Source organism: Xenopus laevis, chromosome 9_10L (genome assembly GCF_017654675.1).
Source record: "Xenopus laevis strain J_2021 chromosome 9_10L, Xenopus_laevis_v10.1, whole genome shotgun sequence".
Classification (NCBI taxonomy): domain Eukaryota; kingdom Metazoa; phylum Chordata; class Amphibia; order Anura; family Pipidae; genus Xenopus; species Xenopus laevis.
This window is the reverse complement of record NC_054387.1, coordinates 88,671,557-88,699,476: the sequence shown is the minus strand read 5'-3', so window position 1 is coordinate 88,699,476 and position 27,920 is coordinate 88,671,557. Positions and strand designations below refer to the sequence as shown.

Sequence of the window (27,920 nt, the reverse complement as noted above, 5' to 3'; positions counted from 1 at the left end):
GGAAGTAAACCCCCCCATAAATTCCTCCACTTGCATTATTTCAAACATTTTCATAGCCTCAGGCAGTAAGAGGAATTGTTTAGTATAAAAATAAAAACTGTGTAAATTGGCTGTGCAAAATAAAAAAATGTTTTCATTATAGTTAGTTAGCAAAAAATGTCATCTATAAATGCTGGAGTGACTGGAAGACTAACATAATAGCCAGAACAGTACTTCCTGCTTTGCGGCTCTCTTAGTTTCCACTGATTGGTTACCAGGCAGTAACCAATCACTGACTTGAGGGGGGCCACATGGGTCATAACCATTTGCTTTTGAATCTGAGCTGCATGCTAAGGATCAATTGCAAACTCACTGAACAGTTATGTCCCATAAAGCCCCCCTTAAAGGAGAACTAAAGCCTAAAAATGAATATTGCTAAAAATGTCATATTTTATATATTGAACTTATTGAACCAGCCTAAAGTTGTCAAACTTGTCACAGGGGAAAATGTTGCGACACTCACGTGCTCAGTGTGTTATGAGCAGCTGTTGAGAAGCTAAGCTTAGGAGTTTTTGCGAATTATTAAACAGAAAATGAGGTTTGTCTGTAATATAAGCTGATGCTACAGGGATGATTATTAAATTCTCATACTATTCCCACTGGTTTCTGTGCTGCCATGTAGTAATTATCTGTATTAATTACTAATCAGCCTTATATTGTGACATTTCTATTCTATGTGTACTGTATATTGTGAGTGGGTCCCTAAATTCAGTAAGTGACAGCAGCACAGAGCATGTGCAGTGAATCAGTAGAAAAGAAGATGGAGAGCTACGGTGTCATCTTTGGAGACACAGATCTTTACTGCTAAAGGGTTGTGGTTGACTTGGGCTGGTACAGAAGCCCAAAACATAATGTGCAACATATTTAGCCTACTTCTTTAGTTAAGCTTTAGTTCTCCTTTCAAGTCGCTGACTAATTCAGAGTTAGAGAGCTACAAAACAGGAAGTTTTGTTCGGTTCTGCTCGCTCCAGCCTTTATAGATTACATTTTTGGTTAACTATATTTTTTATTTTGACCATGACTCATTTTCTATTATATCGTGAACAATGTAGGTGGCCTTGTATGTCCTCAGAAATGCACTTTCCTAAGTAGGCAGATTTAAATACCAAGAACTTTCTAAAAATTAAAATGCTCCTTTTTTCCATTACTGATTATTAGCCATTACTTATTGCAATGACAACCCATTTTATTTCGGTTACAGTGTCCTTTTAAAGATAAACAATGTAATGGAAAAGATGGTTCGGCAATGTATTTATAAAATGCAAAACACAGTGTAACACTCTCTCTGGGACTGTGTCAAATAAACACACAGTGACAAATGTACTAATGTGCACCTCACTCTTCTGAGAAATCTCGGCTCTCATGCTCTGTTGCAGAATTTACATATCTTCTGGGCATAAGCCATCACAAGGCTAATCAACTTAGGACCCCTTGCCTGGAAGACTGACTTATGAAGCCGGCAAATGAAGGGATCTCTAAGGAAAAAGGTTGTTTCAGGACATGTAATAATCTGCTATCATTAAATATATATTCTCTGAGCCGTGAAGTTATCCACTCACAGATTTAACATCTTGGACACCAAAAACCAACTTTGCCAGAACGGCTGCATTTTATTCACTTACAATTAACAATTATTAATTATAATAAGAAAGTGCAGATTACCACCCACACATATCTTCTCACTTTGTTCACAGTTACTGCAGGAAGCCTGTTAAAAGCTTATGTCAGCTCCCTAAGGAATAACATTGATGGAATGCTTCAAATATGACAATGTCCACCCAATAAAAATCTCATTTGGTAACAGACAAGACCAACTGCACCAAGTGCACCCAACTTTGAAAGTATAAGTTTTCCCTTTAGGAAAAGTAATTCCCGTAGCCAGACACCTGTCCTTGTCTACAAGCACTGTCCTTGTCTTCCATTCCCTGCATTGGCTATCCAATTATTTCCCCCAGCAAACATGACTTTCTCACCTTCTTACACAGGACTACTGCTCTCCTAAAGTCTGGAATTACCTCATCTGTGATATCAGATATTGGGTCAGATTAGGTTTAAAAAGAAATTAACACGTTATTGAAAGTTTGGGGAAATCTGGAACTGAATAACGTGAAAAGTATTGTTCCTCAAGTTAAAAAAAACAATAACACAAAAAACAGCGATTTTTAAGGTGTAATTTAATCTTTAAAGGGCCATTATGCCTACAAATGATGATTTCATCATTTTTCATAACTATATAAAGCCTATTTGTAGACACATCATAAGGGGATCGAGAGATGTAGTTAATTAAATAAATAATTAAATAGTTACATAATTTCCCCTTTTATTAGGTCTGAATCATTTTAACTTTGGCACCCACCAGTGTGATTTCACCTTTCCTTTTCCTTTAATCACATATGTAGTGCCCTATTTGAGTGCCCTGTTTCTCTGCTTGCCATATAGAACAAAAAATCAGATGGCACCCACAATAAGCATATATGCTTCTTCTATGTTTACTGAGATATCTGCACAATATTTCGGAAGAGAAAAGGGGGATTAACACGGAAATCGTGTGTGGAGTTCGGACAGGACAGCTCAACATATAAAAGAAAATGATGAATTCATGGACCATTAACCCATTTATAAAAAGTGCCAACTGGCCTATATTTAAAAGAATTAGTAGCTAAAAAACAGGCCCGGATTTGTGGCGAGGACATAAAGGCCCGGGCCTAGGGTGGCAAGTTGGTAGGGGAGGCATGCCGCTGAGCTGCTTGCTGAGGAGCACTGCTCCGTAGAGCGCCAACGCGCCTGCTCTCGCTAGAGTGGTGCGGGAGGCGGGTCCGGCCCTGGGTACAAAAACATTTGTGTTTCTGGTGGTCTGTGCTGAATCAGCATGAACAATATATTTGCTATGATGTCTGGTGACCGCATGATTTCCCTACATGTTAAATGCTTAAAGGAAAACTTTACCCCTAAAACAATGTAGGTCTCTCTAAAAATATATTGCATAAAACAGCTCATGTGTAAAACCCTGCTTTATGTAAATAAGCCATTTTCATAATAATATACTTTTTGATAGTATGTGCCATTGGGTAATCATAAATAGAAAAAACATTTGAAAACATTTGAAAAAACAAGGGCCGCCCCCTGGGATCATATGATTCATTGTGCACACAAACATACCAAACAAACGATACATTTTAGGTCACATGAGCCAATTAACAGACAGAGTTTTGCAGTATTTCTGGTCAGGTGATCTCTGAGGCAGCACACAGACCATCACGAAATGGGGGTTCAAAGCAAGATATGTAAAAGGACAATATTTACTTAAATATATATTCCAGTTTGATAATTATTTAATATGTCACTTAATTTGCTAAAAACTGTTGCTCAAGTATTCATTTTGGAGGTATAGTTGTCCTTTAATGAAACTATAGAAGCAATGGCTTGCAAGTTGTGTCACGGCATACACATGTTTCCTAAGTAGTGAAAAAATCTGTGGTTGAGCATCACCGAATAGATTTTTTTTAGGTAAATACAAGATCTGAAAGACGTCTGAGAGAAATAGTTTTACAAGCAAATTCAAATGATTATTTCCAGGTTTAATGAACTATTCAGTTCAGTACAGGCATTCCATCTGTCATGCACAATTTTGTGCTCTATGCAAGAAGCTAGCTTTGACTAAACATGGATTAAAGGGCTTAAGATAAATCTTTACAATTTCTAGTGAAGTGGGAGTTTAATCATGTTATATTTAGAATCTTAAGGTCTGCAGAACAAAGCCTTACTTCGGGACCATACAAATGGCACCCAGCAGGCCCCAGGTGCCATGTAAAAATAGTCTTAAATGGTCACTGAGCTGATTGTAAAAATAATAACACACACTTGTATTTTACTCATAGAAGTATTTACTGTAATAGATCCCGCTGCTTGAAAATTCATTTAATATAGGCAGTTTTTGCCAGGATCAGAAAGCGATATTCGTTTGCATTCAAGAATCCAACAGTACTTCAATTTTATAGGACAAGACACCATAGGAAGTAATAAGGTCAAGTGGAATTGCTCTTTCACCCTGCTCCTTTTCTCTCCAAACAATCCACTGGTGGAAGAGTTCAATTCCCCTGTTTGTGATGAGGATGCAGGAAATGCTTCCATCTCGTGTCTCTTCCTAACGCACATCTTCTCACTCCTACTGTGCGTGCCTCTGATTCCAAGACAGAAAATCTTTGGGAGCAGAGCAGGAGTGTCAGACTATCAGTCTGACCTGCACCCAATCTAACCTGCAAGGGTTGGCCAAATTTCAACCGCGACCAACCCAACAGGTGGTCAACCTACGGGTCACTGTGGGTTTCAGTTAAACCACGCATCCCTGACTATATTTGCACAACACTTCTCCTGTGACAGCCAAACCTTCCTGCAGTTCATTTGCAGTCATATGATGGTTTGCCTTTGCCTTTCTGGCCAGCATACAAGCAGTTATTTTTAAAAAATATCTTGGTCTTTTAGATCTTGCCTTGACTTCCACAGTTCTCTTTAACTGTTATTTCTTGATGAAATTACAGTGAAAATTGCTAGTTGGAAGTCTTTTGCAATGGTGTCAAATATTTTATTACGCTTTGCAAATGTCAACAGGAGACAACTCCTGTTTATCACTGGACAAATAGAAGGATTTTCAGACTTTGCACAATTATTATATTCTTTGCTCATGTGTTTTTAAGTGTCTGACATTATGTCATGCAAAAGTAATGCAAAGTAATGTTATTGTAATTAATATGAACACGCTGATTTCTGACATAGTTATTTATGACTTTTTGCTTACAAAATTAACTAAATATTTAATTTCCCCATGGATGTCCAAACTTGTACATTCTACCAGGGATAGGCATCTGCAATACTCTTTCAGTCAAGGGACGACAATTCCTAGGAACCCCTTCCAGTGTAGTTCCTGAATGTGTTGTCTATTATCAGTTTACAGGCAACCCGATGAAAGTTAGTGTTTGTAAAAAACTGTGAACATTTTTTAATTTTAAATTGTATACAACCCCAATATGACTGAATCTGAAATTTCTCGCCTTGCTTTGACTATTTATCTCTTGGGGGATTATTTATCAAAGTCCTAATTTATCTCAATATTTTCAAATCCGCTCTGGTTTTTTTACGCTTATTTATTATTAAATTTTCTCTGCGGGAAAAATCAGATTTTCACATTTTTTTCAGATTTTTCCATCTGATTTTCAAGATTTTGTCGGAACATTAAACCTGAAAACTTCAGGGTATTGCACGAAACACAGTGCACATCAAAAAATCATTGGGACTTCTCCCATTGACTTATATGCAACCTTAACAGGTCTGAGATGCCGGATTTTCACATTCTGACTTTTCCATCGTCGAGGTTTAATAAATTCTGAAAAATTCGGGATTTTTTAAAATTCCGATTTTATTAAAACAAAACCACAAATTTTTCATGATTTTTGCATTTGTAGTTTATTAAATACCCCCTTGGTTTTAAAGCCTAAACTTTCAATAGGCTGAGGCTGATAAGCTAGATACACCATTGTTAAAGAATGTACTGTTATGGTTATGCAGTTCCACTCTTTCTACTCATTCAGTGCTTTTCTGAGGCAGTACATTGTAAGAGTTCCATATGCTTTATATACAGGCAAAGAGCTCCCAGTGTAATGCTTTCACACTGGTCTGGGCTCAGATCATTTAAGATAACAAAACCATGACATTTTGTGGCACAAGGGAAATTGATTCCCTCCTGTTGTCTGCAATCGTCAAACAGAGTGTGCAGCCGCTAGCTAGCTAAAGTAAATTCAGTCAAGTAAGTGACTTCATATATACCAACCTGTAAACATTACAGCATTTCTTACATAGGATTCAGCACTGTATAAATACCCTTAGCATGTGTCTGTTTTCAGGATTTCATTGTGATGTTATTTTAATTGGGACACAAAATGGGTTGGACTCTGGTACATGTAATGCTTCCAAAGCCATTATCCTCCTGTAAACATACAAGCATTTAATAACAAATCAAAGTGCCATCTGTGATTCTTCAGAGCACCAGCCTTAAATTACATGTGGCATTAGTCTCATCAGTGGGGCACAGCAGCTTGCTCATTAGACACTGTATAGAGTCTTCTATATTTCATTATTCAGGATTAGAAATTATATGGAGTCTGCAGCAGGTCAGACTGCATTGTTCTCCATGGATTCCCGATTTGCTGAAAAAATGCAATTTTAATAAAATAACTAAATTGTGTTTTTAGCCTTGCAACTATACAGACGTTCACATTCGTCTGGTGTGATTTCACGATTCCCTCTAAGTGAAACTGACTGCTTCAGTGCATAATGTATCATGTAGTGGCTCTAAACGGCCTTCAAGAAAATTCATGTTGATAACTTGCCATTTAGTACAATGGATTTTGCCTTATGCTTTAAAAACTTCAAAAGAGCTTTTCATAAAATAACGTAAAAAAAACATATTTAACAACATGCTAATGATGCGTAATTGGATTGTATAATTTGCAACAAGCGAGACTTAATTGTCCCAATGAGTTTAGTACGGTGATCATTGATACCTGTGAGCAGGTTCACATTTTAGAAGTGCCCCACCTTGGTTCCCTAGTCCCTTTAAAATGTCAAACTATTTAGTGCATGAAAAATAATTCAATTCTTGTGATCATGTGATTAACTTCTTTTAAAATGGTTTTAAGTAAACGCCACGGATGAAAAAAAAAATTCAGACCTCCTAATCCTTAAAGCGACTGGCTGCTGCACAGATATTTTCATTTTCACTGTAGCAAATCAACAGCTAAATAGTTATAATAACCAAAAAAAACCCCTATTTCAACAAGTTAAATAAAGGGTTGTGCTGCCCCTTTAAAGTCCTATGGCTCCCTGCAAAGTTGAATTATTTAATAAAAAAAATGGTTGGCCCTGCAAACCCGGACCCGATCCCTGCCTGCTGTCCCCCATTGCACTCCTGCTGCCCTCCCTCCCTCAATCTCAGGAAAAGTAAATATAAGGTGCATGCAGGGGGGGAAGGGGCTGGCTGGTTGAGAGGGCGTGCTGTGTGCGCCCCAGGGGAGGTGTGGGGGCCCCTGGGGTAGTAGCTACGGTGGAGTTCGCACACCCCAGTCCGACCCTGATGTCAAATGATATGTATCAAAAATTCCAACTGTTGGAAATTTTAATCCCTTATAATATTAGCAAAATAGATAATAAGGGAACTATACAGGGGCACTGCTGGCATGAGGCAAGTTGTGACACTTGCCTCAGGTGGCAGCAGCCCGCAAGTTACCAGGGGCAGCAAAAAGCCACTCCTGGTAACTTTAAGAGCCAAAATTCTGATTTTTACATCAGAATTTTGGCTCTGCTAGTGCAGAGAACGCTAGCGTTGATGTCCCTTCTTGGGCTCAAAACTGTAAGTGAGGGGGACAGCATCAGAAAGGCCGCTTCGGGGCAGGAAGGACCCCAGAGACACCGCTAAACGTATATATATTTTTGTGGCATCCACCCTTAGAAGGAACATTACTCACGTGCCCCTGGAAAGGGAAAATCTACAGCCACTATAGTGTCTTGCCTATCAAGCTTTCATTCCTCTGCCTGTTTCTTACAAAGGATAACGATGGCAATTTCATGCTTGGCAAGAAAAATGTCTTTTTATGTGAGAAGCAAATTGTCGTCAATAATAGTAAATGCATACAAAATTAAAATGTCATGCCTGCCAGAAAACCCATGACAGTATAAATGTTTTTCCCCCTAGCAAGAAAAATTGAAAGAGGTTGAGAAATGTTTGCAGCGTTTGATAAATCTTATATTTTCTATACAATAACAAACTCTAAAAATAGCAAGACTGTTAACTCCCAGGAAATTGTGGGAAACACCTGTTTACTAAAATAAATCTAACCTCAACTTCTGTAAGTAAATGAGTAAGGTACAGTATATGTTGGTTGCTTGCTTCTTTCTGCGGTGCTAGGTACTCGATGCAAAATACAGGGCACATGAATGTAAGGGAGACCTGAAATTAAATGGGTTGATTACCTTTCCATTAACTTTTAGTATGACGTAGAGATTGATGGAGAAAATTTGCAACTGGTTTTCATTTTTTATCATTAGTGTTTTTTTAAGTTATTTAGCTTTTTATTCAGCAGCTCTCCATTTTGCAATTTCCGCAACCTAGGGTCCAATTTACCCTAGCAACCATGCATCGACTTGAATAAGACACTGAAATATGAATAGGAGAGGGCCAGAATAGATGAGTAATAAAAAGCAGCAATAACAATAAATGTGTAGCCTTACAGAACATTTGTTTTGTAGATGGTCAGTGAACCCCATTTGACAGCTGGAAAGTCAAAAGAAGAAGGCAAATAATTCAAAAACTATAAAAAAAAAATGAAGGCCAATTGAAAAGCTGCTTGGAATTAGTCATTTTATAACATACTAAAAGTTAACTTAAAGGTGAACCACTTCTTTAGCATGCCTTGAAGAGGTCTTACTGCATACCCACTCTGACTAACAAAACCCAAATACACTTTTTCTTCCTATGCAAATATTAAGTTGCACCCATATTGATAAATCAGGTGCAAGCTGTGGCATACACAAGTAAGATGTTTTTGCTGGTAGGTTTATTGATTTAGTCTTTCTTATGTATTCAGCAAATGACTAGGAACACAATTTAAAGGGGAAGTAAAGTCTAAAATAGAATAAGGCTAGAAATGCTGTATTTTGTATACTAAACATGAACTTACTGCACCACAAACAAATAATTTATGCTTCAAAGTTGGCCACAGGGGGTCACCATCTTGTAACTTTGTTAAACATCTTTGCAAGACCAAGACTGTGCACATGCTCAGTGTGGTCTGGCTTGCTTAATGATCATCATCAATTTTCAAAACATCATAAGTCAAATAATATCTGCCAGCGACAAATCTCATCTTCTTTGGGGCGAATAATATCCCCAAACTGCCTTATAATGTAAATCGCTGGCGCTATGGCAATCAGTGCGCTTAGTTTTCAGTAGTCGCCCGAAGTTGCCTCACAATGAAACTTTGGGCGACTTCAGAAATGAAGCACTCTGGGTGCCATCCCGCCAGCGATTTAGATTCTAGCCAACAGGAGGCAGTTCAGGGTCGTCCCCAAGTTCATTAGTTGCCCCGAAGAAGAGGCAATTTATCACCGACTAAATCTCCCTGAATCTGGGCGTGTGTCTCTGCCCTAAAGGGGATGTAAAGCCAAAAATAAAATCCAATACAAATCTCTACACAGTTGCCGACTGCTCTACAGGGAAAAAAACAAAGCTGCTTGAGTTCTGCATGGTTGGGAAGTAAGTCAGGGCTGCCCCTGCTGTTCATAGGTATGATTGTTTCCCTGCCCAGCAGTTAGGGACCGTCTGACAATTCCTATCCACAGCAGTAAATGAAGGGAGAATTTCACTGCATACAGTCAGGTTTCTGGAGATAGATTTCTTTTTCATTGAAGAAAGTAAAAATTGGGTTTTTTTTGCCTTTACATGCCCTTTAAGCAACCTTGAAGAAATAAAAACTGCACAAAACTTAATAAATAGGCTAAAAGCACTTTATTATTTATTATTGTGCTGAAAAAGTGTCTGTGACCACGAAACGCATCAAGCGTGTTAACCACGTGTTAACCAGGATCAGGGAGTGCTCCCTCTTTGACTAACCTTGAACTGCTGGATTCAAGTGTAAGAGCATTAAGAGGTTGCAAAAGCATGCCTCCTAGTGCTCATTCCAGAAGCATCTGTGTCCAGGGTATATCTGTGCTCTACATATCTCTCTAAAAAGCCCACGTGAGGTGCAGGGGAGGTATGGGGAGTAAGAGAGAGTCTACATGTCTTCCCCAACCCACCATTCATAAATAAAAAGCTGCCTGAAGAAACCTAAACACATTGTAAAGACATTACATGAATTTGCCATCACAACATTTGGTCTACTTAGCCTAACTACTTATACAAAAAGGTACTTATTCTAGTTACAGGTGGTACTTTTTGTTTTGCTATTTGGCCAATCAACTCAACTGCAATTGTTTGCTGTACTCCACAAATAGCAACATAGTACTAATGCAGCAGTGCTCACTTCCCTTTTCTGTGTACACTCCGTTTCTTTATTTGTTGTGATAAATGTTTGTTGACTGTTATTAATTACTTCTCCTTTTTCCTCTATTGTGTAATTATTTAATTGGCTGAGACGTACCATGTCATGGCTAGATACAGTAAGTAAGGCTATCTGAGCAATAGACCAGTATTCTTCAGATTTAGACACTGGAAATGGAAAAAAATAAGAATACACATTTTTTAGTCTTTTACTTAAATGTATTTTGTGCACTGCACTTCCATTTATGTGTGTGTATCTGGTGAACTTCTAAAACCGGTTGTCGTAGAAGAAAATGGTATGACCCAGGTGCACCCTTCTTTTCAAGGGTGTAGTAATGTGTTTACTTGGGTTTCAATTATATGAAAAAGGCCTAATGTTTCCCTACTATATGTCCTTGTTTTCTCACTAGAAACAACAAGGGTGATGATGAGCTAACTTTTGGCTTCTTGACTACAAGGCTTTGTGTTAGTGCAGCTGATTGTTCTTTGTGTTGGAGCAAGTGGTTTTATTATAAGTGTTTATGGAATGCCTTGATTTGGCAGGGTTGCATGGTCCCTCCAGCAGGAAAGCATGACTATGAAAAAAAAGCTTGCAGCAATTGGGCTGTATAAACTTGAAAATTAATGTTTTCATATTTTTACATTTTCAACACAATGTAATTATTTCGGCAGACAGGGCAAGATCTGCTGTCACAGGCACAGAAATATCAAGCTAGGCAATACTAGATTCATCTAGTCTAATGTTATATAGACAGTATTTCTTGCTGATTAATTACAGGGGATAATCATCTGCAATGTAACTGGACAGAGGCATATTGATTGCTGTAATTAATCATGTTCACTTTGGATAATGTTCATATATCTTAATAACCACACAGTGAGGCACATTTCATCTGTGCAAAACAAGTGCTTATATGACATGTCAATAAAGATAAATCTGTTCTTAATAGGAAGATGCCCCTCCGAGTATCTCACACACTTTTAACCCACAGAAGGAAGATGAAATATAGTTATATAAATATAAATTTAAGTTATCATCAAGGGCAAGGTGCTGTCTAATTTTTACAGAGAAAAAACAGATCCATAAAGAATGAAGAATTGATTTTTTTTTAAAAATATCTCTCTATTCTGATTTTCCAGATAACAGTGTGCTGTGATGGTTGTGAAGAAATAGTGGGAATTAACATACTAGACATTTAATGTTTGTTTTTAAGTCCTAGAAAATAATAAAAAAAAAAAAAATTTTGATCTGCTGTGGTGGCACCACTAATATTTACAGTAAACAAAATGCTACTCTGCAACCCTGACCTTAGAATGAGTTAAACGTTAGAACTTTAGCTAATTTGTGTCTCTTTTCCAGTCTCTCTATGTAGCAATGCATTTAGACACACTTTCTCAGAACCAATCAGATCTCCTTTACCCAATGAATTACAATAATTAATTACACTGCCTGGTGGAGCACTTTCTCAGATCTATAATCCAATCAGCAGTTAAGCTGCTTTGTAAAATAATGCTCTTCAGTCTCTGTACTTGATGTGTTTCTAATACTGAATTCAGCTTGAGGTGAAGAGTATCAGACTGTATGATATTGTCAATGAAATAATAGGGGATTTGAAAGAAAATCACGTAGCCATTTAGAAGTATAAAACATGTCAATTATTTGTAAACTCATGCTATGAAATCCGGTGCCATAAGCACATAGCAATATTTGCTGGACATTATGAGCACCACACTTTTGGGCCTCAAGGAATAAGACAGCTTGAAGTACTATGGCAACTGTACTGATTCATATAATGCACAAAGAGACATAAACTTGCTTTGGGACAATTAAAAATAGTTTTGGACCATAAGGTTTAGATTTGTATGAAAGTTGTGGGAGAGTGTGGATTTGGTCACTTCTGGGGTGCTGATGCATTCAGTGTTAATATCAGTGCTAGTGTACTATTTACTTAGTGCTAGTAGGTTAGTAGAGCAATACTGTTGCCTCAAGGCTGGCGGTAGTTTCAGTGTTCACTAACATCCATGCATGCACTTGTTCATTATTCATGAGAATAAGCCGGATGGGAGCACTGGCACGCCACACAAGAATCTGTGAGTTTATAAAAGTACATGTAACCTCTTTTTCAGCTCAATAATTGCCTTCACACACTAGATCAGGATAAGAGGCACTGCTTGCACACCCTGGCCTTCTGTAATGGACGCCTGGTGCACGGTGATGGAGGGATCAGCACCCTCCAAATCAGAAAAACAATCACTGGCACTCAAAGGCTGGTGCAAGCAGGGACAAACCCTTGCGTGTTTATTTGCAGATAATACAATGTTTCGGAGTTGTACCCCTTTGTCAAGCATGCTCTCTCCCTGTTATTCCAAAAAATGAAGACAGAGGGTGCCAACAAAACAAAGAAAAGTTTATTCAACATCCACAGGGTTATGTGATCCTTTGAGGCAGTATTAAATGTGTATCAGGCACAGCACAGCAATTCAGAGGCAGCACCATATCCCTGTGAAGACAGCTTACAGGTTTCTAGATGCACCCTCGGGATCTCTGGACAATAACCTGGATCGTCACACATTGTATCAGGGAATACGCATAACATAAATCCCTATTAGTTTGTGATCTCTAAACTACAGGCCAGTCTACCCTGAGGGGAGAGCTACCTCCTTGCTATCCATCCTAGTTGAAGCACAGGCTGCTCTTGCTAACCAGTTCTATCTGCCTCACTTTCCTAGAAAGTGCAATTACAAGGACCTACACTGTCCTGACTACACCTTATTCAAGGGGTTCCTGTTTACCATCTTCACCAAGGGTCTCAATACCCTTAAGGTCTCAATACCCTTGGGGCCTCTCATTTACTACAGCATAATTCCCAGCACCATCCATTCCCTCCTGAAGTGGAAGTAAAAAAGAAAAATCCACCCTCTGCCCAACACTAATTGAAGTGCAGGCCTGGAACTAGGAGTAGGCAGAAGAGGCAGGTGGTAGGGGGGTACCAGGCATGTACCTCTTCTGCCACCTACCCCTGTTCGGGGCCTTGTCTTCTCACCATTTGCTGCTTATTCTCTGCCCCACTGTGTGCCGCCAAGTTGTCAGTGCATGTGATCGATTTTGTGTATGCGAGTCGGCCAAACGTGCATGCGCATGTGCATGAGGTGGGGATTGCGAGCTGGCCAGCTGGTTTGACTAGGCTGCCTGACCGGCTTGGCCCACCACTGCTGAATTGTAGCTGAACGTGGTCATCTGCCTCTGGGCCAACAATATTCTTATGCTAATGAACCAGACTAGATACATTCGCTTCTGCCCAGCAACTAGGCAATAAGGAAGTGTAGGGATTTAAAGCCACAGGGGCTATTAATCAAATGGGTCCCTACGCATATATATATGGGCACACGCACATGTACACTTTTATGAATAGTTCAATGCTCTCTCCGGTTTGCTTATATTGGTTTAAGTGTATGCAGCTGTTTTGGATTTCTCCTAGACCTTTATGAACAAGTGTCTATCTAATGAATTGTGTCCTATACTCAAGGTCTGCTCTGTTTAAACTACTCCATGCAATGCACAGATTTCCTTAGTGGATTGTATTAAATGCAGAGAAATCTAGATATGTTTTATAGGCTGGGGCCATACAAAGTGTTAAATCTGGTTTGATTTTGGTGGTCATTACAACTTTTCTCAAATGCTAGTGCACAGCCACAAGAACAAAAATGGAAGTGGTTGAGCTCAGTCTTAGTCAGGAAAGAAGCTTGGTAAAAAAAAGAATTACTCTTAAAACATCTTTATCAAAGCTTCATCCTGCTTTTGCATGCAGTAAAACAGATTTTCAGTATGACAGATAGGCCCACACTGTTGTACAAGTATTTATATATAGTTTGCCTTAGCTTTGGACAGGATTAATAATTATGCTTCAAGAACTGTCACTTTGCAGGGCACATTAAGTAAGGCCACAAAAACCCTGCCTCCCCTGTTGATAGCACTTTAGACTCCCAACAAGACCTGGCAGCTTCATGAAACGGAATAAAAAAGATTAAACTCTACACAGAAAACAAATAAAAAAGATCCATGATAAGCCAATTTTTTGTGTGCGTCTAAATTTAATATTTTTTTCATAATTATTCCAGGGTACAAACCACTAGTGCCAAAGTTATGCAAGAGTTATTATTTAGTTTTGCACTTAATTCAATTTGAATCCTTTAGTGATTCTATATGCTTCCATGGTGATATATATATTTTTTCATAAACTTACAGAAAACCTGTTATGCTTTATAACGGATTCATTAATAAAACACGTGGCAAGATAGAAAATGCCTGAAAGAATCTTGCATTGCTGACATTGACCCCAAACATCTAGCATTGCTCCTACATCTCAGCTGCTTAATGGAAACAAACCCAGCGGGAAAGGCAGCAAAGTTAAGTAAAATCATCCATCGTGGTTGAATTAAAAGGATGCTATAAATTAGCATTTTCATTGTGCTTAGTACAGAGGGATAACTGTAGTATATGAAAGTGTAGGATATGATCAAATTAAGGAGACTGTCCATGGCAATGTTACCAAATCAGCAGGTACCATTAACTAGTCAGTGGCCTCAACAAACATCTGATTGGTTGCTATGGGTTACTAGATATGGGCCCATTTGTGACTTTTTATTATATAAAGTAAGTAGACTTTCTGAAGAATGGGTTCTATTGCAGGAGAGACTAAGGGGCAAATTCACTAAGATCAGAACTTCGTCTGTCGTAAGGGTGCGAAGTAGAGCTAGAGTAGTTCCACTTCGCTAGCGAATTTAAGCCAGCACCCATTAGTAAATCGACAAAGTAACGAAATGACGTCACGCTGGCGAATTTGCACTATCGTTAGCCGCTTCGCGCTTTAGTAAATTTGCCGCTTACTGTCAAATGGCAAATTCTCCCTACCTCCCATTCATACAATGGACCTGAAATCGCCCAAAACCTTAGTCCCAGCACAGTTATCTGTTAAAACAGTCCTGACGAATTAAACAGATGTTATGATTTAGACCTTGGCCATCAATCAAAAGGCAAAATAATAGCATGGTTGAGAACCCATCAAGTACCATGTGTGATATGGCCAATGATCACTTTAGCTTACGGAGTCCCTATTCAACTAAACGTAAGATCTGTTCGGTGTCTCAGAAAGAGAAATATAGTGCCTTGACGATGGTCCCTCAGAAATGCTAAATGTAGCGACATCTCCATGGAAACCTAGTCCAACTGCATCAATTGAAGAGGACACTCGCACACCCGTTGTGTAAATATTAGGGTTGGCTCGGTGCGCAGTGATTGGAGGATACGGAAAGCTCCCAGTGAACTGTATAGAAAAGAACCACACTGGCACACGAGACTTGTGTCTGCAGGGCAAGCCCTTGACAAAGGGGCGGAGCCCCGAAACGTTGCACCACCGCAGTAAAACTTTTGCAAGGGCTTGCCCTGCAGACACAAGTCTCGTGTGCCAGTGTGGTTCTTTTCTATACAACAATACTGCATGCCACTACTGCTACTGATCTCATGCCAGTCCTCTTGTTTTTAGTAACCTGCTGTAATCACTTTGTTATATATGGAGCTACCCACCCCAAAACCTGTAGTACTCATAGTCGTTTGTGGTATACAATTTCCTCTAATAGCCCCCTGCATCTCCTACATCCTCTATTCTAAACTCTTGTTTGAGGCACTCCCTGCTATTAGGAAAATAAGGTGTATTTTGTGACCAACATTGTTATTAGAGGCAAGCAGCATCCATGGCACATGTGTTTATTAAATTCTGGGCTCACTAAACACCAATCATTATCCAGATTATCTAAGTTAAAGGTAACTGGTTCATGTGGAGGGGTTGTGAATTAGCCATGTGTTTGTGTTGACTACTGGGCTTCTTAGACTGACTCTGAGTAACTCCTACGTTAAATTGTGAATAAGATCACTGCAAAGAAATATATATTCAATGTAAAACAGTGCCCTCTGTAATGTGCAGTTGTTATAGCTAAAAGGCATGGTAGATAGTAATTAAACCTTATAGATTTGTCAATAAAAAATAAAAGGCAGAATAAAATCCCATGCTCAAATGGTATAAAGCAAGAGTGCCAAAGGGATCAACCTCAGTTTCTCTATTGAATTGAAGTTTGATTATTCTGTTGCACCCACTACAGATCATTTCTGTCACTAGAAAAGAAAATGTTTTAATATAATGTGGTTACATCCTGTACATTGACATCATTTCTCATACTGTATTTTAATTGCCACACAGTAAAAAAAACAATCTCCCTTGCAGCACAATGAATCCACTAGCCATCTATAAATGACAGCATTTATATGTCAAGTATATATGCATGTATTGATCTCAATTTACAAAAGGTTACTGCTGTACACTGTTGAGCTGGCAACATTATACTTTGCATAAAATCTAGCACAATCTCTTCTCTAGTGAGGCCGTGGGAAGACAGGGAAAGAAAAATTACATTGAGAGGTCAATCCAAAAATAACATTCATCCTCAAAAAATATATCTATTTCTTTGCAAGCAAGTCTGCATCTGTTTTATTCCACTCTCTTTGCCCTTTTATAGTCTTATATGGTTTTGTAGGTGCACTGCCATACACAAAGACAAAATTACAAAACTGGAGTGTGGATTGTAGTACAAGGTTACAGAAAAGCCATATCCTGTAGACTCCATTTTATTCAAATAATCGACATGTTTTAAAAATTATTTCCTTTTTCTCTGTATTAATAAAACAGTAGCTTGTACTTGATCCAAACTAAGATATAATTAATCCTTATTGGATGTTTACATGATTTTCTACTAGATTTAAGTATGAAGATCCAAATTACAGAAAGGTCCATTATCCAGAAAACCGCAGCCAAAAGCATTCTGGATAACAGTCCCCATACCTGTATAGTGCACAGAAATGCAAATAATTGCATTCCCAAAATGGTGTGCAAAGAGTTACACCTTTTTCTGAATGCAGCACAGAATGCTCAGTAGGGAGAAGAGTTTGCGGCACATGGCCATACCCAGCACAAGTGGGTGCTTACCATAATTGCCATCTTTCTTACTGGTCGTATCACTCCCCACCAGTTTTGCAGGGGTGGTTCACCATTCAATCTATTATGTTATAGAATGGCCAATTCTAAGTAACTTTTCAATTGCTCTTCATTGTTTATTAATTATCGTTTTTTAATGATTTGCCTTCTTCTTCTGATTTTTCAAAAGGTGGTCCCTGACCCCAAATGCTTTGTAAGGCTTCAAATGTATTATTGTTTCTAATTTTTATTACTCATTGTTCTCTTCAGGTCCTCTCCTATTCATATTCCTGTCTCTTATTCAAATTAGTGCATGGTTGCTAGGGTAATTTGGACCCTAGAAACCTGATGACTGAATCTGCAAACTGGGAGCAGCTGAATTAAAAGCTAAATAATGCAAAAACCACAAATAAAAAAAATCAAAAGCAACTGCACACTGGGGTATATTTATGAAAGAGTGAAGTTAGAGATCTCCACAGTCTGCAGAGTGAAATATCGCCTCTCTCTCCATTCATTTCTATGGGATTTTTAAAGGTGTATTTATCAAATGGTGAACTTTCACTATCACCCTTTGATAAATACGTCTTTAAAAATCCCATAGAAATGAATGGAGAGAGGCGATATTTTACTCTGCAGACTGTGGAGATCTCTAACTTCACTCTTTGATAAATATACCCCAATTTAAAGGTGAACAACTCCTTTAAAGCTTTTATATAAACTGCAATAGAACAACACCATGGGCTATGTTATCTTTAGGATTATGCTGTAGACAAAACTAACACTGTTTAATATCCAGGAACATACCTTTTTTTTTATAAAAGGTTTTCTAGTCCTTTAAGAGGGACATTGTAACTGTTTAACCATTTCACAAGTCACTGCAGCAAATCATGACCCCTGCAGTTTTCTTGCAATTGCCAGGACTGTTCCTCTTACCTTTAACACAGTGATATTCCAAGCAAAACTTTCAATGGCTTTGTTGAGTTTTCTTCCTTTCATTCCCTCCTTAGTCCCAAGACTGTGCAGTTCTTCGTGAAATTCCATCCCTGCAAAAAGAACATTGTAATTGACAGGGGTTTTGTGTTGTAGAACAAAAACTGCAATTGTTTACAAGTAAAGCTATAACACTTCCACGATGAACTAATACTGTACCCCTGTACTATAAGATAATGCATTTATATGGCCATGTATCTTTTTATTGATTTCAAAACATAAAATTATTAGGGTATCACTGATTTATTAGTAAAAAAAAAAAACAGCACTGTTCAAGCTTTCTGAGTATCCTAAATAGTTTAGTGTTAACATGGGTTGGGGGAATTTCTAGTTCAGTTCAGTTAAGATAAGATGCAGTCCATGTAGCTGTATGAAAGCATGAGACCACAGGTAGACTGTAGACTGACCACACATCTTTCAAAACATTCATTTTTGAGCAATACTATGTATGCTGTGCTGTAAAGTTATGGGTACCTGTACAATATACAGTATAAATGAAAACATGGAAAATATACCCTACCCAACTTGGATTCCTGCACTCAGCCTCTGGTCTTTTTCCCTTTAATAGTTAAACAAAAATGCTTACTGACTTGTCATAAACTCAGTGAGGCATAATCTAGTATACCTGCCCGGCAGGTATGGCGGTGTTTAAATCAGATAATGAGTATAAATACGATGGATGTATGACTATGAACTTGGATGAATACATTTTTACACTTATTTTGATTAGTGATGGGTGAATTTATTCGGCAGGCGCGAATTTGAGGCGAATTTGCGCGATTCGCCACCAGCGAATAAATTCGCAAAACGACCGGGGAAATTTTTTTTTTGAAAAAATGGGCGCCGGCGTCAAAAACGAGAATGTTTCGCGCGAAATTCGCAAATTTTTCAGCGAAGCAGCGCAAATTCGCCCATAACTAATTTTGATAACTGTAAGTGTCGCTCAGTGGCCCCACCCTTGGTTTTCTCAGTAGAACCTATGAATGCCACGAAAGATAACATTTCCTTATACTTTTTAATGAATATTCAAAGAATAAGGATAATTCACCTGTTTTTTGGCATTGCAAGATCTTGTCATGAATCGTGTCTGCTGACTCAGTAAGGGTTCTACATTCTTGTATCATCTGCAAAACAGAAAAAACAGAAACACGAGGAAAACGTTAAGAATATGCTGTGGGTTACTAACAAAAATATTACAAAGCAATATCGTTTTTTGCAAGGGACAAATAATGCCTAGATGAGCAAATAAATTTCAAATCTTATTTTACTGTACTGTGGGAAAAAATTGTGTCGCCAGGTTGTTCACAATGAGTCCTCCCTTAATAAAGTTCAATTTATTTTTAAAAAGGTATAACAATTAAAGGGGTTATCCATTTATTACAGTATGATGTAGAAAGTGATATTCTAGACAATTTGCAGTTGGTTATTATTTGTGGTTTTTGAGTTATTTAGCTTTTTATTCAGCAGCTCTCTAATTTGCAATTTTCAGCACTCTGGTTACTATAGTTCAAATTACCCTAGCAACCATACATTGATTTGAATAAGAGACTGGAATATTACTAGGAAAGCGATTGAATAACGATTCATTTTTAGAATTACAGAGCATTTGCTTTTTAGATGAGGCCAGTTACTCCCCATTTGAAAGCTGGATAGAGTCAGGAGAAGACAAATAATTCAAAAACTATAAAAGAAAAAATGAAGGCCAACTGAAAGTTGCTTGGAATTAAAATTTAACTTAAAGGCGACTCATCCCTTTAATAATAATCCTTGTAAATGAAGTCTGGGGTCACAAAGAAAATGGGTGTCACGGATAAATGTATATATAAAGCCTATGCAATGATTGTATGCAAATATGTAATTGAGTATAATATTCTGGCATAAAAAGGGCCATTATGCTGCAAACCCCCTCCTCCGAGAAAACAGCATTGAATGACACTGCTTGTTACACAAAAGAGGTCTACTTCACTGCTAAAAATTCTCTGCCACCTGATTTGTTCCCAGTGACTATTATGTCAAGTCTAGAGTGGTTTAAAAATACACACTTTTATAAATAAGCTGATTTGTTCTTTGTGATGGATCATTCCCATGTTCAATATGATTGCAGTTAAATCCACATGTACAGAAGCTCATTTTATTTCTATTTTAGCACAGCTTTTTTTCTATACTCTATTAAACACCTTTATTACTTACCTTATAAGCTTAAAAATGCACAAATCATATTGTCATAGATCATATTGTCAAGAATTTTGTCAGATGTTAATGTTCTAACCATTTTCAAAATTGGCATAAATAGTGAGCAATTTTCTCAACAGAGAGTTTGTGTTTCAGTTAAGCATCACAGTGATAGTTCAGGGAGTGCTTCTAGTTTCTTGCAGGGAGCAGGTCTGGGTAGATGGGGCCCACTGGGTTTTTCCCCACTGTCCCAGTCCGACCCTGCTCCTATGTTTAAAAGTTATGAGTCCATAATGCAATGAGCAATTTTGCTTTTTCATGCAATGCTTTTTTCCCAGAATTCCAGTATAATTGGTAGACAGGTAAACAAATGTGTCCAATTCGGCAAAATTCACACAACTGTGCATGCATTTCATTGCAAATTGGATGCAATCCGGCAGAAGTCTGCCTGGCGTTCAATGTTTGCCTTTTGGGTAAAGTCTGCATCCAATTCTTTAAAGGAGAAAAAGTCATTTACCACTTGGGGGTGTCAAATGTTAGGCACCCCAAGTGAATGAAAACTGCACTGGCCCAGGGTTATTCCAGCAAACACCACAGAGCGCTCCTCTTCTGGCTTCTTCTTTCTTCTCGCGGTTGCATGTGCATTAGTGTGAAATGCCGAACTTTAACTAAAACGTCTGCTTTTTCTACTGCACGTGCGTCTGCCCCTTGAAATTTGAAGAAAGAAGAAGCCGGAAGAGAAGTGCTCTGTGGTGCTCGCTGGAATAACCCTGGGCCGGTGCAGTTTTCTGCTGATAGGAGCACCGGCCCGGGGTTTCAGGTAAGTGAATACATTCACTTGGGGGTGCCTAAAATTTGGCACCACCAAGTGGTAAACAAATCTCCTTCTCCTTTAAGCGCAAGTGCACTGCGCAAATTGACTCTGGACACAAAAACTGTGGTAGCCCCGGAGTTCTCCTGTATTGATAGGCGTAGCAGCACACAATTTGGGACAGAGGAGTGCAGAGTGTAACTGTATGAAAGTACAGGGAGGACATTTTAAGTGCAAGTAACTGTAATGACGTCAGTATTAGGAAAGCTTTTCGAAGGGTTAATAAAGGATAAGATACTGGACTTCATAGCAAATCATAATACTATGAGTTTGTGCCAGCATGGTTTTATGCGTAATAGATCTTGCCAGACTAACTTAATTTCTTTTTACGAGAATGTAAGTAGAGACCTCGATTCTGGGATGGCAGTGGATGTGATTTACTTAGACTTTGCTAAAGCATTTGATACAGTGCCACACAAAAGGTTACTGGTTAAATTAAGGAATGTTGGCCTGGAACATAGTATTTGTACCTGGATAGAGAACTGGCTAAAAGATAGACTACAAAGAGTGGTGGTAAATGGAACATTTTCTAATTGGACCAGTGTTGTTAGTGGAGTACCGCAGGGCTCTGTACTAGGTCCCTTGCTTTTCAACTTGTTTATTAATGACCTGGAGGTGGGTATTGAAAGTACTGTTTCTATTTTTGCAGATGATACTAAATTGTGCAGAACTATAGGTTCCATGCAGGATGCTGCCACTTTGCAGAGTGATTTGTCTAAACTGGAAAACTGGGCAGCAAACTGGAAAATGAGGTTCAATGTTGATAAATGCAAGGTTATGCACTTTGGCAAAAATAATATAAATGCAAGTTATACACTAAATGGCAATGTGTTGGGAGTTTCCTTAAATGAAAAGGATCTAGGGGTCTTTGTAGATAACACTTTGTCTAATTCTGGGCAGTGTCATTCTGTGACTACTAAAGCAAATAAAGTTCTGTCTTGCATAAAAAAGGGCATTAACTCAAGGGATGAAAACATAATTATGCCTCTTTATAGGTCCCTGGTGAGGCCTCATCTGGAGTATGCAGTGAAGTTTTGGACTCCAGTCCTTAAGAGGGATATAAATGAGCTGGAGAGAGTGCAGAGACTAAGTGCAACTAAATTGGTTAGAGGGACGGAAGACTTAAATTATGAGGGTAGACTGTCAAGGTTGGGGTTGTTTTCTCTGGAAAAAAGGCGCTTGCGAGGGGACATGATTACACTTTACAAGTACATTAGAGGACATTATAGACAAATAGCAGGGGACCTTTTTACCCATAAAGTGGATCACCGTACCAGAGGCCACCCCTTTAGACTAGAAGAAAAGAACTTTCATTTGAAGCAACGTAGAGGGTTCTTCACAGTCAGGACAGTGAGGTTGTGGAATGCACTGCCGGGTGATGTTGTGATGCTGATTCAGTTAATGCCTTTAAGAATGGCTTGGATGATTTTTTGGACAGACATAATATTAAAGGCTATTGTGATACTAAACTCTATAGTTAATATAGGTATGGGTATATAGAATTTTAATTAAAAGTAGGGAGGGGTGTGTGTATGGATGCTGGGTTTTCATTTGGAGGGGTTGAACTTGATGGACTTTGTCTTTTTTCAACCCAATTTAACTATGTAACTATGTAACTATGTAATGAAAGTGATATTATGCACAGCTGACTATGGTGAAACTGTGGAGGCTGTAACTGAATTTGCAGACGTAAATGAGCTATAATATGTTTTGCACTGTCTTATGTTTCTTCAGCAGAGGCTACATAAGTACCCAGAGCGTAACTCCATAGGAAGCAAACCCTGTGGTTACCAAGGGTTGCCAAGAGTTTGGAGGGCCCAGAAGGCCCTTATTAATGAGCACTTTCAATATATCTTGGTAGATTAGGTCAATTAACCAATGTTTTGGAGCCCTTAATTGAATGTGCTGTGAGGCCCTGTAACATCTAGTTATTCCACTGTATGTACCCACATAACCAAAATAAAAAACAGATCAATAAATACAAGGGTTAGAAAAAAGTAATATTTAAAATCAGATATTAGCTCAAAAGTTTCATTAAATCCCTAGAGAATTTGGTCTGTAAAGTGAATATGTTCTCCTTTTAATAAGGTGTTTTGCACAATTTCCAATCCCCAAAAGTGATTAGCACAATAAATATGTTGTTTCAAGTGGCTGGATTTTTTATTTTATAATCTACAGAAGCTGCCATGTTTTTTGCACCCTGTCTCAGACTGGGGTACCTGAGGTCCACTTGAGGCGAAGTCGCCCCTCCACCATGGATGATGTTTGGAGGGCAATGTACCAGGTTGGCTTCTGCAGGGGGTCTGGTACATTGCCCCCCACACATCGGCTGCTGCTTCCCCTGCTACTACACATGCCAATCACACCCCATCCCACAGATGAGCATGGGATGCTGGGGCACACCAGGACTGGATCCTACTGGGATGTTTCCCAGTATCCCAGTTCAACCCTGACTTGTGGAGGATTGCCCAAAGGCAAAGGTCCATGAACTCCAGAATGTATCCGGAGTGTATTAATGCTTTCTGAATGAATACAGTGCTGTACATAGTCAGCAGAGCTATATTCATAAGGGACAGGGGCAGCATATAGACGTGCCCTCTACCCCATTGGGCTCTGCATCTCTGTCACATTTTTAATCCATCACTAGATAAGAGCACAGCAATACCCCAGATGCAAGTGCTTCTACAAGTGCTTCTTAAATTAGCATAATTGTGCACCCCTCATTGACATGGGCAGGGTCACGTTTCAGACCCTTCCTCCCACCAGTATCACCCCTGGAATTCAAATACCAGTCTACACATCTTATGGGTTGAAAAGGATGCAGCCACATTTTTATTAACCACAAGTTAACTGTCATATGACTATACATTTTGCAAACATAATTAGCTTCATAATATATCCAGTGGATCTCCCCCACCTAGCTGCTGAAGGCTGCTTTTATGGAGATACTCTATTCCTTGAAATATTGTAAACCCTGAGGCCAGCCCCTTTTCCTTTAACCCCTTCCCTTTTAACAGTGGATAATATCCACAACTACTAGCCTCAGTCGGTGGAGGCTGCTAAGGTAAAATGGCGACTAACTCCTACCGTTATATCTATTTCACACAATACCTTCCCCCTCCAATCAATCGCCTTCTGCACTACATTTCCCACAAACCCTTGCCAATTAACCTATTTCCTGCTCCCTTCCTAGCCCCTGTCATGGCCTTGTCTCCTTCCCCTTAAATGTTCTGTAGCATGTCATTTGTTTAATACGGCACATAGGGCATCTTGTGTCGGTGGAACATGCATTTATTATTTATCAACCTAGGTGCAAGGAGAAATCTGCCATCATTTGACAAAAAATATTGTGTGAATGGTCTATGTGAAATTAATGTGTGAATGGTCTATGTCATTGAATTCAATAGCAAAATTTCAAAAAAGAGCTTGTGCCAAAACATTATACCACTCTAGGGAATGCTTGAAAAGGGAATGCAATACCTGGCACTGGGTAAGCTTCACTGAACAGGAACAGTCCCTAACATATCCAAAACCATAAACTCTCCCTAATGGTATTAACTAAACAAAGGAAACTGGCTAATAACGGATACCAGTGATAATGTTAAATGTTTAGATAATGGAGACGAAACAAAAACAGAACAGACTTCCGCAGAAAATTGCAGGAAACATTTTTGGTGGGAACATGTTCTAATGCAAGTTTAGCAAAATGACTCTATTGCTGAAGAGGTGCTTTGAAGGCATCATAAAACTGAATGTTTAGTGGAAATTGCTTTCATCAAAGCCTGCAGCAGAAATGTTACATGCCAAACAGAAGGCAAATCAGAGTTGCTTAAGATTAACTGAATAGAGTACAGTACCATGGGGCAGGTTTTACAGAATTTGAACTGAGATATCCTAAAATGTTTAAACAACACAATTATCAATGAAGATACAAATGTCAATTGGTCAGAAATTGAGTTCAGTAGCAGCACTGGACACTAACATCGAATTAAACTGGTATGAATCACTGCAGCAGGGAAATTAATTCTGAAGTACCCTCTGATCTGATGCATGAGAACCAATAATCCCCTCTGGCATACCATGTATGAGGTCACCCTCTGGCCAAGCCAAAAAAGCAGGGGTGCAGTGTAAATTAGGCAAGTTGAAAAACTCAGCGGGTAGCACCCTTCAGGTTACCAGGGATGGCAAAAAGCCACTCCTGGTACCATTAAGAACCAAATTTCCATTTTTTTAAACCAGAAATTTGAGAGTTCTAGAGAGTGAGAGAGCGCAAAGCACTAGCTATGCAGCCCCCCTCTGGCTCAGGAAAGCTAAGAGCTGGGGGGTGGGCAGCTCCTTAACCACAAACTCACCTGCAGAAAAGGACAGGGACATAATAAGATAACTGTGATTTACAAGTTATTCAGAGAAAGAGCACAATACAAGTATAGTACCTGTTATCCAAAATGCTCGGGACCAGGGGTTTTCTGGATAACGGATCTTTCCTTAATTTGGAGCTTTCTGGATAATGGATCCCATTCCTGAATTGTATTAATTATATATCTCAAAAGACAGCACCAAGGGTCTTGCAGTGTCAAAAAAAGATGTATTATTAGTATGTACAACCAAAGTTTCGGTCCCCAATGAGACATATTGGTTGTCTGTGCACAGGGGCAGCTCAACGGAAAGTGGTGCTGTCCTTTGAATTTATTTATTTATATATATATATATATATATATATATATATATATATATATATATATATATATATCATATTGTTGATGTTACATTCATTATCCTACTATATCTATTTCATTCTAAAGCTCTTGACTATTTTTACTAAGTAATATATTCCAATGTACCTAGAAAATCACAGTGAATGTTTTTTCATAAAAATACCATCCAGCTCCTTATTTCGCTGCATAATCCTAATACATCACAAGATAATCATTTTATAAATTGAAGAGCAATGAGAAGTACAGCCAAGCCCATTTAGAGACTCTAACAAATTCCATTTAGATGGCATGTATCTGTTATGATGATCCCACCAAAACTTCTCTCAGATGTTTGTTTACATTGCACAAATACTAAGCTTTCAGGGAAATCTAGGGAGCACAGTGCAATGAGCCGTGTGTTATGAACTTAGAGTTAAGGCCAACAGCTATGGTGGTCTGGTGGGGTTTGGAGGCATCAAAACCATGAGTTTGCTGGATTAATTACAGAGATGTATACCCTGTTATAGTAATAAGATAGCTCATATAAACAACAAAGCATAGTTATTATAGAACTCAATAAGCACCAAGGACTAAAGGCATTTTTGAAGGAAAAGGGTGGCTCTAGTACTTCTGTATATTCTTAGGTGTTTCAGTCATTTTGTCTACCCACTGTACACTAATGGCACAGACTAAAAGTTCCAAAGGCTTCAGTGGTAATTTATGATGGCAATGGCAGAGAGCAAAGGGCAACTTCACCATGAGATTGCCATGTGCACCCGTGCCTAATGACACAGACAGTTGAGGGAATCCTGGAGCTACCGCCTGATTCGGAGATGTTGTTTCTGACTTGGCGCAGCAGCTCTTGATTTGGGAACGGTAGCAGGATGAAGGCAGCAGCTGCAAGAACGACTACGGAAGTGCAAATTTTGACATGTGCCATTGACAAATCAGGTTTTACACACACTGATTATGTGGAAATTTGTGCAAAAGTAACTGCACTTGAAGTTCATAAATGACCCCCTTCCCCCTTTTTATTCTTCTTTGCTGCATTTCAGCAATACTGACATGGATGTGCCTTTCTCTAGTGGTGGGTGATGATGGAAGCTGCGTGCTCTAAGATTCAAAAAGAGTTATGCCTCAGCACATATTCCCACAGCAGTGAAAAATATAATAAACACCTTTTCTCATGCCTGTCCTATATATCTAAGCCCCAAATATTACCCAAATGCTAAGGACTCAGGGAAAATATTACCAGTCATGGCCTACATACAAATGATCCTTGCAGAAACAGAAAGCTTTATTTGTCTCTATAGAGAGCAGCACCATAAAGCCTGCTGAGGACAGCTTGCATCCTGGATGTGACCTATTTGTAGCCTTGTATGTTTGAATTACATTGACAGCCAGAATAACATACTCATTATAGGTCTGCCATCATGTCCCGCTTGCTGGCGTGAATGTGATGGGTGTTTATAGAGAGATGAGACAGAGATCTTAGCATCTATTTTTGGCCAGATGCGGAGGTATAGGTTGAAAGATTTATTTCCAGGAAATCTTGTCTTGCTTTATAGTTAGACTCTAATAATATCCATCAAACACTTCTGGTGCTGTATTATAAACAATATACAGCAATGACTTTAGTGTTTAGCGTTTTAACCCTCTAGAATCTACAGCTCCCCTGCACAAGTACCATTGTGCTGACATCATAGTTTCTCATTTACACTGTGTTGCATGTTTACTGGCAAAATACAGCACAGCAGAATCAAACCCCTCCAGCAGAAGGATGAAGTACTATTACAGCATGTCAAATTGCCAAGAGTTAACCTGCAATGTCAGTTATTTTGCCTAATTTGAGATTTTGGGTTAATAAATATCTTAATATTTATATGTATAACTGTTAAAACGATGGTATGGGATCCGTTACCTGGAAACCCAATATTTAGAAAGCTCAGAATTATGGAAAGGCCATCTCCAATATGGTCCATTTTAATCAAATAATTTCAGAAATGATTTCCTTTCTCTCTCTAATAATAAAACAGGTC

The 27,920-nt window shown here is 38.7% G+C and overlaps 1 protein-coding gene across 1 annotated transcript in view; it reads right to left on the bottom strand.

The window, feature by feature from the left end:
• Nucleotides 1-27,920, bottom strand: part of LOC108701442 (inactive phospholipase C-like protein 1) — a 122,894-nt gene that overhangs the window by 5,805 nt on the left and 89,169 nt on the right. The window contains exons 4-5 of the mRNA XM_018236141.2: nucleotides 19,193-19,268; nucleotides 18,088-18,197 (exon numbers count right to left, since the gene is read on the bottom strand). Of these exons, the coding sequence (XP_018091630.1) occupies nucleotides 18,088-18,197; nucleotides 19,193-19,268 (186 nt within the window). The remainder of the gene's footprint in view (nucleotides 1-18,087; nucleotides 18,198-19,192; nucleotides 19,269-27,920) is intronic.